General features: G+C 50.2%; 1 protein-coding gene across 1 annotated transcript; it reads right to left on the bottom strand.

The window, feature by feature from the left end:
• Nucleotides 1–4,836: 4,836 nt before the first annotated feature.
• LOC106732464 (alpha-N-acetylneuraminide alpha-2,8-sialyltransferase-like) lies at nucleotides 4,837–12,533 on the bottom strand. The gene is made up of 9 exons (XM_075907182.2): nucleotides 12,271–12,533; nucleotides 11,517–11,628; nucleotides 11,171–11,278; nucleotides 10,907–10,984; nucleotides 9,548–9,634; nucleotides 9,001–9,145; nucleotides 8,618–8,730; nucleotides 7,624–7,710; nucleotides 4,837–6,726 (listed from the first exon to the last, which is right to left on the bottom strand). Exons 1-9 carry the CDS (start codon nucleotides 12,419–12,421, stop codon nucleotides 6,264–6,266), a joined length of 1,344 nt encoding a protein of 447 aa, XP_075763297.2. The 5' UTR covers nucleotides 12,422–12,533; the 3' UTR covers nucleotides 4,837–6,263.
• Between the last annotated feature and the right edge of the window lie 697 nt (nucleotides 12,534–13,230).

The raw sequence follows: 13,230 nt of genomic DNA, 5'->3' as shown, positions 1-13,230 counted from the left end.
ATATAACTTAGATAGGGCCACGATAAGGTGGGTGCATAATTGGCTGGATAACCGTAGTCAGAGAGTTGTTGTTAACGGTGCTAAATCCTGCTGGAAAGGGATAACAAGTGGAGTTCCGCAAGGGTCTGTTTTGGGACCCGTACTGTTCAATATCTTCATCAATGATGTAGATATTGGGATAGAGTACGCTTATTAAGTTTGCAGATGATACCAAACTGGGTGGGGTTGCAACTTCTTTGGAGGATAGGGACATAATTCAAAATGACCTTAGCAAGTTAGAGAAATGGTCAGAGGTAAACAGGATGAGGTTTAATAAAGAGAAATGCAAAGTGCTCCACTTAGGAAGGAACAATCAGTTCCATACATACAAGATGGGAAGCGACTGTCTAGGAAGGAGCATGGCGGAAAGGAATCTAGGGGTCATAGTGGACCACAAGTTGAATATAAGTCAACAGAGTGATGCTGTTGCACAAAAAGAAAATATGATTCTAGGTTGTATCAACAGGGGGGTTGTAAGCAAAACTCGTGAAGTCATTCTGCCGCTCTACTCTGCACTAGTTAGGCCTCAGCTGGAGTACTGTGTCCAGTTCTGGGCGCCACATTTCAAGAAAGATGTGGAGAAATTGGAAAGGGTACAGAGAAGAGTGACAAGAATGATTAAAGGTTTAGAGAACATGACCTATGAAGCCAGGCTTCATGAACTGGACTTGTTTAGTTTGGAAAAAAGAAGATTAAGGGGGGACATGATAGAGGTTTTCAAATATCTAAAAGGGTGTCACAAGGAGGAAGGAGAAAATGTGTTCCTCTTGGTTACTGAGGACAGGACAAGGAGTAATGGGCTTAAAGTGCAGCAGGGGAGGTTTAGATTGGACATTAGGAAAAAATTCCTAACTGTCAGGATGGTCAAATATTGGAATAAATTGCCAAGGGAGGTGGTGGAATCTCCCTCTCTGGAGATATTTAAGAACAGGTTAGATAGACATCTGTCAGGGATGGTGTAGACGGAGCTTGGTTCTGCCTTGAGGGCGGGGGGCTGGACTCGATGACCTCTCGAGGTCCCTTCCAGTCCTATTATTCTATGATTCTATGATCAGCCCTGCGACTGTCCTGCAACCCAACAACCCCAGAAATGCCATGCAAAAATCTGCAAGGAAGAGGAAATGGGAAAACATTGAAAAACTCCACCCTAAAAGAGCAAAACGTCCCCAACAGGGTTCTCGCCATAAAGAAAGGGGTTCTCTTGGAAAAGAAAAAGTGACAAAAGAGGACAGGGCAATAAGTGAGGTGGGGGGCGCAAATGAAGAAGTGTTAGGCAGAAATGCAGGGCAGGGAAGCAAGAAAAGGCAAGCAAGCAGAAGAAGCTGACAAACGGCAGTCCGGGGGGAGGGCCCCTTTAAGCACGCGTCTCAGACAGCTTCAAGCTGCAGCACCCGGGAGCAAGTGCTGATTTAATGCCCTGCATGAACTGGTTCCAGGTGGCCTTCAATGCGAGATAGCATCCAAGCGCTGTGGACACTATCTTTTGAAATAGCAAATTGCTTTTTTGTTGCTCTTTTTGCATGTGGATGCTCTTTAGAAATAAGCTTTTCCAGAAGTTTGCTTCTGGAAAAGATTATGCTGAAAGAGGCTTGCAGTGTAGATGTACCCAAGGAACGCAAAACAACCCCAAAAGGGTTCTCGCCAGGGCTCGCTTTAGGAAGTTTGGGGCCCAATTCGAACAATTTCAACAGGGCCCCACAGCAATTTTGGTTGAGAAAAAAAAACAGCACTCAAAATCCCCAGTTACCACCCCCGCAAAGCCCCGGAGGTAGCTAACACCCTCACCCCCACCTCCTGCAGCGCAGGCAGATGCTGCACTTCTCCTCCAGGACCGACGCCCCCTCCCGCAGTGCACCCGGCACACTTGCGGGTTCAGGGGGAATCAGACAAATCGGCCTAAGGCCGGCCCTGGTTCTCGCCATAAGCAAAATGGTTCTCTTGGAAAAGAACAAGTGACAAAACAGGACAGGGCAAGTGAGGCAGGGGAGCAAATGAAGAAGTGTCTGGTGGAAATGCAGGGCAGGAAAGCGAGAAAACAAACGATCCCACGTGGAAAACGAGAGGCAAAAAGAACAGGAAGCCTCAAAATGTTTCTGGCTGAAAAATAATCAAAACGTAAAACCATTTCTGCTAAGATGTGTTTGTTGGGGAGGGGGAGTGAGGACAACTGAACCAATTCCCCTGGTAAAATTTTGTCTGTAAGGTGAAAAATGGGGGATATTTACACCCCGACACCCATATTCCCATACCATACCTAAAGTTAAAATTTCCAGCTAACTCACTAACACACGGACACATGCACAAAAAGTCAAGGTTTTTGGCTACAAAATGCAGAAAAAGGTATTTGGAAGGGGAGGGGCGACTTGAAAAATTCCAGCCAACAACCTATCTAGCCTCCACATGATAATGTCTGGCTTCATTGTGCACCCCTACCCCCAAAAGTCCTAAGAACATAAGAACGGCCACACTGGGTCAGACCAAGGGTCCATCCAGCCCAGGACCCTATCTGCCGACAGTGGCCAATGTCAGGTGTCCCAGAGGGAGTGAATCGAACAGGTAATGATCAAGTGATCCCTCTCCTGCCATCCATCTACCCTCTGACAAACAGAAGCTAGGGACACCATTCCTTACCCATACTGGCTAAAGGCTATTAATGGACTTAATTTCCATGAATTTATCTAGTTCTCTTTTAAACCCTGGTATAGTCCTAGCCTTCACAGCCTCCTCAGGCAAGGAGTTCCACAGGTTGACTACACGCTGTGTGAAGAAGAACTTCCTTTTATTTGTTTTAAACCTGCTGCCCATTAATTTCATTTGGTGGCCCCTAGTTCTTATATTATGGGAACAAGTAAATCACTTTTCCTTATTCACTTTCTCCAAACCACTCATGATTTTATAGACCTCTATCATATCCCTCCTTAGTTTCCTCTTTTCCATGCTGAAAAGTCCTAATCTTTTTAATCTCTCCTCATATGGGACCCCATTCAAACCCCTAATCATTTTAGTTGCCCTTCTCTGAATCTTTTCTAATGCTACTATATATTTTTTGAGATGAGGAGACCACATCTGTACATAGTATTCAAGATGTGGGCGTACCATGGATTTATATAAGGGCAATAAGGTATTCTCCATCTTATTCACTGTCCCTTTTTTAATGATTCCTAACATCCTGTTTGCTTTTTTGACTGCTGCTGCACACTGCGTGGACGTCTTCAGAGAACTATCCACGATTACTCCAAGATCTCTTTCCTGATTAGTTGTAGCTAAATTAGCCCCCATCATATTGTATGTATAGTTGGGGTTATTTTTTCCAATGTGCATTACTTTTCATTTATCTACATTAAATTTCATTTGCCATTTTTTTGTCCAATCACTTGGTTTTGTGAGATCTTTTTGAAGTGCTTTACAGTCTGCTTTGGTCTTAACTACCTTGAGCAATTTAGTATCGTCTGCAAACTTTGCCACCTCACTGTTTACCCCTTTCTCCAGATCTTATATGAATAAGTTGAATAGGATTGGTCCTAGGACTGACCCTTGGGGAACATAGTTAATGGTTCCACAATTTCACATTTGAGTTCTTTCAGAACTCTTGGGTGAATGCCATCTGGTCCCGGTGACTTGTTACTGTTAAGTTTATCAATTAATTCCAAAACCTCCTCTAATGACACTTCAATCTGTGACAAGTCCTCAGCTTTGTCACCTACAAAGGACGGGTCAGGTTTGGGAATCTCCCCAACATCCTAAGCCATGGAGACCAAAGCAAAGAATTAATTTAGTTTCTCTGCAATGATTTCATCATCTTTAAGAGCTCCTTTTGTATCTTGATCGTCCAGGGGCCCCACTGGGGTTGTTTAGTAGGCTTTCTGCTTCTGATGTACTTAAAAAACATTTGTTATTACCTTTTGAGGTTTTGGCTAGTTGTTTTTAAGACTCCTTTTTGGCTTTTCTTATTATATTTTTACACTTAATTTGGCAGTGTTTATGCTCCTTTCTATTTACCTCACTAGGATTTGACTTCCACTTTTTAAAAGATGCTTTTTTATCTCTCACTGATTCTTTTACATAGTTATTGAGCCACAGTGGCTCTTTTTTAGTTCTTCTACTGTGTTTTTAATTTGGGGTATACGTTTAAGTTGGGCCTTTATTATGGTGTCTTTGAAAAGTGTCCATGCAGCTTGCAGGGATTTTACTTTTGTCACTGTACCTTTTAATTTCTGTTTAACTAACCTCCTCATTTTTGCATAGTTCCCCTTTTTGAAATTAAATACCACAGCACTGGACTGCTGAGGTGTTCTTCCCACCACAGGAATGTTAAACGTTATTATACATTTTTATAAAGGAATAAAGTGCGGCCTACTGGCCGCTCGGAGCACCTAGCCGAGTGCAGATCACGGCTGCTCACGGCCGGCCGAGCTGCTCTACGCTGGGCGCGCTGCGCATCTGAGGAAGAAATGTGTGGCGACGGCGACAACGGCAACTCTAGGTCCCAGCTATTAGGTTGGGGAGGGCTGGGAGTGCCTGGCTCTGGGGGAGGGGGAAGGCATTAGGTTGGGGAGGGCTGGCTCTGGAGGAGGGGTTAGGTTGGGGGGGGGCTGGGAGTGCCTGGCTCTGGGGGAGGGAGGAGGCATTGGGTTAGAGAGGGGGGCAGTGCTCTGGGGAAGCGGAGGGGGATTGGGTTAGAATGGGGATATGGGAGTACCTGGCTCTGGGGGGGAGGTAGTGGTTATTTTGTTAATATTTTATTTTTTATTTATTTAATCCCAAATACAATCACAAAATGTATATTAATTTTATACCAATAAATATATGTCAATTTTTTGCAATTGCATGAATATTATATGTTTATGCAAAATCTCAAACTTACAAAGTATCTGAAATTTTCACAGAAGCTTGTTCTATTTGATTAACCACAGTCTATACTTGTTTTTATTTCAACAAAACAAGTTATGTATCACATAAAAAATGAAAAAATACCTTACATTTATATTTAAATTAAAAATTATTTTATATGAGCAAATAACAATTTTACACATCAAATTATTGTATTATATTAAAACAAGACCTGAAAACATATTATAAAATATACTTAAAACAATCTATAATAATAAATAATTATGACTTTCCAATAGAAGTACATTTTCTGTGATGGCCCTGAAAGCTATCAGTTTTCATTTGTGCGGCCCCAGTAGGCTTCAATTTGACATGCCTGTCCTAGATTGCTGTTTTTTTTTTCAAGATAAGCATGTGAAACTCAACAACTTTCCCCCAGTGCATGCTCCTCGGGATTGGAAGCCTGCCCCTTTCTAAGGACGGACGCTGCCTCTGGGTCTTTGGGGTGATTGATGTTGGCCAGCAGCAGTAAAAGGCTGGTATCATAGGCCCAGAGGACTGGAAGGGACCCTATGGGTCATTATGTTTAGTCCACAACTCGCCTCGCCCATAGGCTTCAAGTGATCCGGGTCATTACAGTTATAGTCAACTGCAAAAGCCACCAGGGACCAAACTTGCCGGGTGAAAAGACCCTAAAAAAAACCTTCCACCCGCAGCCTGGTGCTGACCCATGATTAAATAAACACAGTCAAGGGTGGGGAAGGAGTTTACAAGTCACCCAGCACTGGGGCAGCTCCTGGGGAATGATGACTCATGATTAATGACTAAGCAAGAAAGGAAGAGTCCAGGAAAGAGCACTCCATGGACCACCTGGAATGAAAACTGCTGGCCAATGAGCTCTAATTAGTGGAACCCAGCTGGTGTCTCACTCATTGCATATAAGGACCTTCAGGGTGAAACACCCACCCCAGGCTGCCAACTGAGGATGAGTGACCAACAGACCATGATCATTAGAGAACAATGAAGAGATGATGACTTACGCATGGCAATAAAGGAACTGCCCTAATTCAATGGCTCTGAGCAGGCCAGCCGACAAGGGACAGCTAAGGAAATGGGATAATGAAATAATGAGTAAAGGAGGTCAGAGTACTAATTATTAATGAACTTTGCCCATCTCAGATCACTAATCAGAAGCCAATTAATGCATGGAAATTAACAAATGCCTAATGAATCAGTCTTTGCTAACTAAGGGGGGAAGGGAGGGAGATGGAATTGAGGGGCGCAGGGACTCATTTCAGATCCCCATGATGAGACCTGCAGCTAATCCGTGCTCCTGAGGTAATTCCAGCCACGCTGTCGCCTCTGCATCTGGTGCACGGCCACAGGCCGGGCCCTCACCTGCAGCGCCCGACGTGCAGCCGCAGCGCCCCTTGCAGGTGCAAGCCCAGGTAGCGGATGAACTCATCGGGCATGTTGTGAACATTCGGCGTTGGGAGCCGGTTGTCGTAGTAATGGTGGAAGAGCGGCCGCCCGTCAGGGTCGTTGTCAAAGGGCCAGAAGCCGTAGAGGGTGAGGTGCCGGCACAGCTCCAGGGCGACGTTCACCAGTATGAAGCCGGAGGAGAGGCGGCTGACGTTGAGGCCGCGGTTCCGCCAGTGCCTGTCCAGCCCCGCCAGGTACTTGGGGTTCATGAAGAGGACGTGTGTTGGGGAGTGGAATTCCTGCAGAGCGTAGAATGCCCGGAGCGAGACCTGCATGTAGCCAGTGAAGCTGAAGGCCGGGATGAGGAGCAGGGGGGCCCTATAGGCTCCCACCGCCTCAACAAAAGGACCACGGTGGTGATTTAGGCTCCTGAACCTGCAGGCAGGGAGAGATTCCCCCATGAACCATGGTCCCAGCCCTGTTCCTGCGGCCACCGCATCGCTCAGTCTCCTCTGTCCCATCCCCGGCGGAGCCTATAGCCAACTGGAGAGCTGGGGGCTGGCACTGAGCCAAGAAGTGTGCCTTTGTAGCCAAGAAGGCTAATGGCATATTACCATTAGGAGGAGCATTGCCAGCAGATCTCGAGAAGTGATTATGCCCCTTTATTTGGCTCTTGTGAGGCCACATCTGGAACACTGTCCAGTTTTGGGCCCCCACTATAGAAAGAATGTGGACGTATTGGAGAGGGTCCAACAGAGGGCGACCAAAATGATTAGAGGGCTCGAACACATGATCTACGAGGAGAGGCTGAGGGAGTTGGGTCTGTTTAGTCTGCAGAAGAGAAGAGTGAGGGGGGATTTGATAGCAGCCTTTAACGTCCTGAAGGGAGGTTCCAAAGAGGATGGAGAAAGGCTGTTCTCAGTGGTGACAGATGGCAGAACAAGGAGCAATGGTCTCAAGTTACAGTGGGGGAGATCTAGGTTGGATATTAGGAAAAACTCTTTCACTAGGAGGGGGTGAAGCGTTGGGATGGGAGATGGTGGAATCTCCCTCCCTAGAGGTTTTTAAGTCTCAAGCCCTGGCTGGGTTGATTTAGTTGAGATTGGTCCTGCCTTGGACTTGATGATCTCCTGAGTCTCTTCCAGCTTTATGATTCCTTTACCCTAAATCCCTGGGGAGCCCAAGGCTGACTGGAGAGCTGTGGGGGCCTGGTATCTAATCCCATCCTCCCTCCCCTGTAGGTTTGAGTCCTGACACCTCCCTTCCCACCCCACAGGTAACAATTCCCTGCCCCCATATTCCAATAGGGACTCCTCTCCCGCCCCCTGGTACCGGGCATGCAGGATGCTGGGGTTCATGGTGACAGCGCTTGATTTGGTGCCCACGTCCTCAGCAAAGCCCAAGGGAGGCATGTTGAACCTGGGAAAAAGGCAGCAGCGTGAGTGTGGGGGAGGGGGGGGCTCTGAGGGACCAGCGGTCTCCTCAGCTACTGGGGGTTCCCATGGCTCCCCTGTTCTCTCCTCAGAGTGCATCATGCAGGGGCTCTTCATACAGTGCAGCAGTGTCCCTGCTCCCCTTGATCCCTGAATCCCCCACCCCCTGGTCCCTGTCCCCCACCTCTGATCCCTGCATCCCCCAATCCCCAAATCTCCCAATTCCTGTCCCCCTCAATCCATGAACCCTCCCCCCCACAGTTCCCTCTGAGCTGTGCGCCTGCGTGGCCACGCATAACAAATTCTCCACCCCCCACCTCCTCTGCAGAGCCCCGCGGTCGGTTCCTGCTCTGGAGGAGCCGCGTGGCTGGTCAAGGCTCTGCCTCCCGCTCTCACATGTCACTGCCCCACCCCCAGCACCAGATGGGGTCCTCCAGCAGCCTCGCGGGGAGCAGCCTGGGATAGCCCCTACCCTGCACACACAGGCTGCCCAGGGAACAGCGCTCCTGGGGTGGGGGACAGGGGGAGGTATCACCTTCTCCCTACAAGGTGGGTGGGGGGTGACTTGAGGGAGTCTCTTGGGGAGCACAGCCACAATGGCACCCATCCGCACAAGCCCACATGACCTCAATATTGGCACACAAGCCAAAACTCACTCCGCTCAGGGCTGGAAAATCTTAGCAGGAACACTGCTCCCCACCCCTGGTCCCTGCATCCCCCCAATCCCTGCCCCCACCCCAAACCCTGAATCTCCCACCCCCGATCCCTGCACCCTGACCCATGAACCCCACACTCCGATCCCTGCACCACTCACCCCCTGATCCGTGCACCTCCCACCCTGTAGAGACCACTCCAGCCAGTATAGCTGCTCCCCCTCCTCCCCTCGCCATTACCTGATGATGAACTGGGCATGGTCAATTTCAGAGCCACAGCTGCTGTTGCGGAGGATTCCTCCGCTCCCCACCACAGCGCAGCGCTCATAGGGTGCATTGTGAAATGGGGAGTCCTGCTCGGGAAGGGACCTGGGTCAGCAGCCATCAACCATGCACAGACCCTACACACAGAGCCTCCCTCCGGATGCCAAGATGCAGCCACCTCTGGGGCAGGGTAACTGGTGACACAGAGACCCACCCGCCTGGCGCTGAGATGCGACCACCACTGGGGTGGGGCATCTGGCTACACAGACTCCCCCCCCAGCACTGAGATGCAGCCAGCTCTGGGATGGAGCACCCAGCACTGAGCCCCTGCCAGCCATCCGCAGCCCAGCACCCCCTACCTGAGGCAGCATCTCCTGCAGCTCCTCCTTCACCTGCAGCTTCTTGGCCTGCTGCCCGTCGTAGATGATATGGGAGCCCAGTAGGGTGTTGGTGAAGGTCAGCACCAGGTTGGCGGAGGCATTACAGCAGCGGCCCAACTCCTCCCTGCGCGGGGGAGAGAGGTGCCATGGGAAGGGTGGGACAAAGGGGTTTGGGGCATGGTGGGATGGGGAGTGGAGCAGGGCCATGTGGAGATGGGAAGTGGTTTGTGTCCTTTCCGCAGGACTCTGTCCCTCGGACCCCCTTCCCAGGGGTGGAGGGAAAGACACAAGGGCTACATCCACGCTGACGGCTTGCGCAAGAGCAATTGTGGCTTCAGAGCTTTCTAGCACAAGAGAGCGTCCACACTGCCATAGACGCTCTTGCGCAAAAGCACATGCCAGTGTAGACGTGCTCTTGTGGAAGACTTTTGCGCAAGAACTCTTCCACAAAACAGTTCCGGCACAAGAAGCTGCCAGTGTAGACATAGCCAAGGAGTGGGGGATGGAGCAGTGGAGGTGGGAGTACCTGTACTGGTCCAGGACACTGGCATTATGTGCCCAGGGACAGCTCTGCAGCAGTTGCAGCTGCCTAAGAGGCCAGCCCTTATCTGACCTGGGGAGGAGAAGGAGAATCACTGACTTGTCCATCATCGTTGAAGACACCCCCCTCCCACTGTGCCTCAATTTCCCCCATATTAACTGCTCAATATAGTTAAGACCAAAGCAGACTGTGAAGAGCTTCAAAAGGATCTCACCAAACTAAGTGATTGGGCAACAAAATGGCAAATGACATTTAATGTTGATAAATGTAAAGTAATACACATTGGAAAAAATCTCAATTATACATACAATATAATGCGGACTAATTTAGCTACAATTACTCAAGAAAGAGATCTTGGAATCACTGTGGTTAGTTCTCTGAAAACATCCACTCAGTGTGCAGTGGCTGTCAAAAAATGTTAGGAATCATTAAAAAAGGGATAGAGGATAAGACAGAAAATATCTTATTGCCTCTATATAAAACCATGGTACGCCAACATCTTGAATACTGAGGACAGATGTGGTCACCTCATCTCACAAAAGATACACTGGCATTGGAAAAGGTTCAGAAAAAGGCAACAAAAATGATTAGGGGTTTGGAACAGGTTCATATGAAGAGAGATTAAAAAGACTTGGACTTTTCAGTTTTGAAAAGAGGAGACCAAGGGGGGATATGACTGAGGTCTATAAAATTATGACTGGCATAGAAAAAGTAAATAAGGAAAAGTTATGTACTTGTTCCCACAATATAAGAACTAGGGGTCAACAAATAAATTTAATAGGTAGCAGGTTTAAAACAAACAAAAAGAAGTTTTTCTTCACTCAGCGCACAGTAAACCTGTGGAACTCCTTGCAAGAGGATGTTGTGAAGACTAGGAATTTAACAGGGTTCAAGAAAGAGCTAGATAAATTCATAAAGGTTAGGTCCATCAATGGCTATTAGCCAGGATGGGTAGGAATGGTGTCCCTAGCCTCTGCTTTTCAGAGGCTGGAAATGAATGACAGGAGAGGGATCACGTGATGATTACCTGTTCAGTTCCCTCCCTCTGGGGCATCTGGCATTGGCCTCTGTCAGCAGACAGGATACTGGGCTAGATGGACCTTCAGTCTGACCCAGTGTGGCCAATTCTTATGTCCTTGTGTTTTGCATGGCTGCCCAGGGCCAGCTGGGAGACAGGGGAAGGGACCTGGCCCATCAACAAGGAAGCAGGCCCCAGGGTGGGCATGCTCAGTGGGTCTCTCCGAGAGCCTGGGCCAACGCAGGAGGAGGGGGAAGTTTAGCCTCCATCCTGTGAGTCGGTCATGCCCCCTCCCCGAGCATCCTGCCCTCCCACACCACACTTGCCTCACAGGGAAGGCCCCCTTGGTCAAGTTCCGACCCAGAGCCTGGCACTGCGTTGCGTCCATCACCAGGGCATCGGGGCTGGAAAGCAAGATAAGGCGTTAACTCAAGACAGGAAATACCCCCGGGGGCACTTCCTTTTCTCCCTGCTCCAAGCCTCTATCCCTCCCCCTCCCACAGCTCCACAAACATCCCCCTCCTAGCCCTGTCAGCACTTCATTCTCTGCCCCATGGGATCCCCCTCCCCTCTGCCCCTTCCCTACCCACCTGGAGTTTCCCACACGGGCCGGGAGAGAGCAGGGCCAGCGGATCCCTGGCTCAGACGCAGCGACAGTACCAGCAAAAGAGGGCGACTCCACCGGCAGGGGGGAATGGCTGTGGCGAACACAGGGAGATTAACACCAGCTGAAGGAGAGAGCTCAGGCATCCTGGCTTCTGCCCACCACCCCTCCACGCTCTAACCAGTAGCCCCCACTACCCTCTTAAAGCCAGGGAGAGAACCCAGGCACCCTTGCTTCCATCCCCACCATACTGTCACCCACTAGCCCCCACTCCGCTCCCGGAACAGGGAGAGCGCCCAGAAGTCCTGGCTCCCAGCCGCCCACTCGCTCACCTCTGAAGCCTCCACATGACAGAGAGGCTGAAGCTGACAGTAACGGCCACACACAGTGCCAGCACCCAGCGACATCTCAGCAGCACACTCAGGGGCCCCATCCTGGCGTGGGCTGTGGGGAGAGCAGGCCAAGTGAGATGCAATGCAGGCAGGGAAATCCACTGGGCACAGGCACCCGGGGTGTCCCTCCTCTCCGCCCTGCCCACGGCCGGTTGTGGGTGCCCAGGCTAAAGGGGCCATGGGTCAGGGAGTCCGGCCTCTTGACTAGCTGGGAGCCAGGATGCCTGGGTTCTCGCCCCACCTCTGGGAGGGAAGTGGGGTCTACTGGTTAGAGCGGGTGTGAGAGGCTAGGAGCAGGTAGAGGAAGCTGGGAGCGGAGCATAGCCCTGGGAGATACCTCCCTGCAGCAGAGAAATCCTGAGGGGCCATGGGGCTGTGGATAGAAATAAACTGACAAACCACCCCTTTCATAGGGGCATCACCCCGGCAGGAGCCCAGGGACGCATTTCTCATCCTGGTGGCTGGGCCCCACAACCAGGGCACCAGGATGCACGAAGGGGTCAGTCACATGGTGCCTCCTGCCCCATAGGGCAGCCTGAGTTGGGCTCCCTACTCTGACCACTGGGAGCTCTGGGGTCCTGGCACTGCTTTGGTGTAGCAGAGCTGGAAACTGGGAAGGAGCTGCCACCGGGCAGAGAACCCAGGAGTCCTGGCCCCTGCCCTCCCCCGCTCTAATGCACCAGCCCTCACTCACCTCGCCAAGCCGGGCAGAGAACCCAGGAGCCCTGGGAGCTTGATGAGCCGGGCCTTCCTGTAGTGCCTCTCTCCCAGCTCCCCCTGCAGCCTGAGTGGGAACAACCAGGCCACGTGCCCTGGGCTGGCAGGGGGCAGCTGGAAGTTTGCATAAGGAACCGTTCATTTGTCAATAAAAATACTTGCTCAGAAGTTGATACCGTGAATCCCTTTCCCTGCTCTCCTCTCCCCTCCCCCCGCCCCCTCCGTCCTCTTCCCTTCTGTAAGGGGAAGGGGAAATGGGAGCGACAGAATACACTCAGCACCACCCTTCTGGCATGGTTTGTGCCTGGGGGTCAATGCACAGGCAGTGAGTTTGTGTGTGTGTGCACATGTAAATGCACACAGATGTCATTGCACGGGCAGACATGCACACACTGTTGGGTTTTTTAAGGGGCCGGCAGGGAATCTAAGGGTATATGAGTCTACACTATGCAACTTTTAGCTGACTCCACCCTGCCACTAAGTCAGTGTGTGTGAATACTGACAGTTGGCACCTCTGCCAATAAAAGCGGGTTTCAGGGGTTTTTTTTTCAAATCACACATGAATGACAAGTTTTCTCCAGTCTCAGCAGGGTTGCCATGTTAGTCTGTAACTTTAAAAATGAGTAGTCCTGTGGCACCTTAGGGTATGTCTACACTACAGAGTTAATTCGATCTAACGGACGTTAGTTCGAATTAACTTTGATAGGCGCTACACTAGCCCTCCGTTAGTTCGAACTTAATTCGAACTAGTGGAGCGCTTAGTTCGAACTAGGTAAACCTCATTCTACGAGGACTAAGCCTAGTTCGAACTTACTAGTTCGAATTAAGGGGTGTGTAGCCCCTTAATTCGAACTAGTGGGAGGCTAGCCCTCCCCAGCTTTCCCTGGTGGCCACTCTGGCCAACACCAGAGAAACTCTATTGCCCCCCTCCCGGCCC

The sequence above is a fragment of the Pelodiscus sinensis genome, chromosome 22, assembly GCF_052426305.1.
Source record: "Pelodiscus sinensis isolate ZL-2025 chromosome 22, ASM5242630v1, whole genome shotgun sequence".
Classification (NCBI taxonomy): domain Eukaryota; kingdom Metazoa; phylum Chordata; order Testudines; family Trionychidae; genus Pelodiscus; species Pelodiscus sinensis.
The sequence above is the reverse complement of the archived record's forward strand: the minus strand, read 5'-3'. Positions and strand labels throughout refer to the sequence as shown.

Coding starts and splice junctions, on each gene's coding strand:
- LOC106732464 (XM_075907182.2), bottom strand. CDS start 12,421: ATGCAAACTTCCAGCTGCCCCCTGCCAGCCCAGGGCACGTGGCCTGGT. Junction 11,629..12,270: donor TCTCTGCCCGGCTTGGCGAG/GTGAGTGAGGGC, acceptor CTCTCCCCACAG/CCCACGCCAGGATGGGGCCC. Junction 8,731..9,000: donor TGCAGGAGATGCTGCCTCAG/GTAGGGGGTGCT, acceptor CTTCCCGAGCAG/GACTCCCCATTTCACAATGC.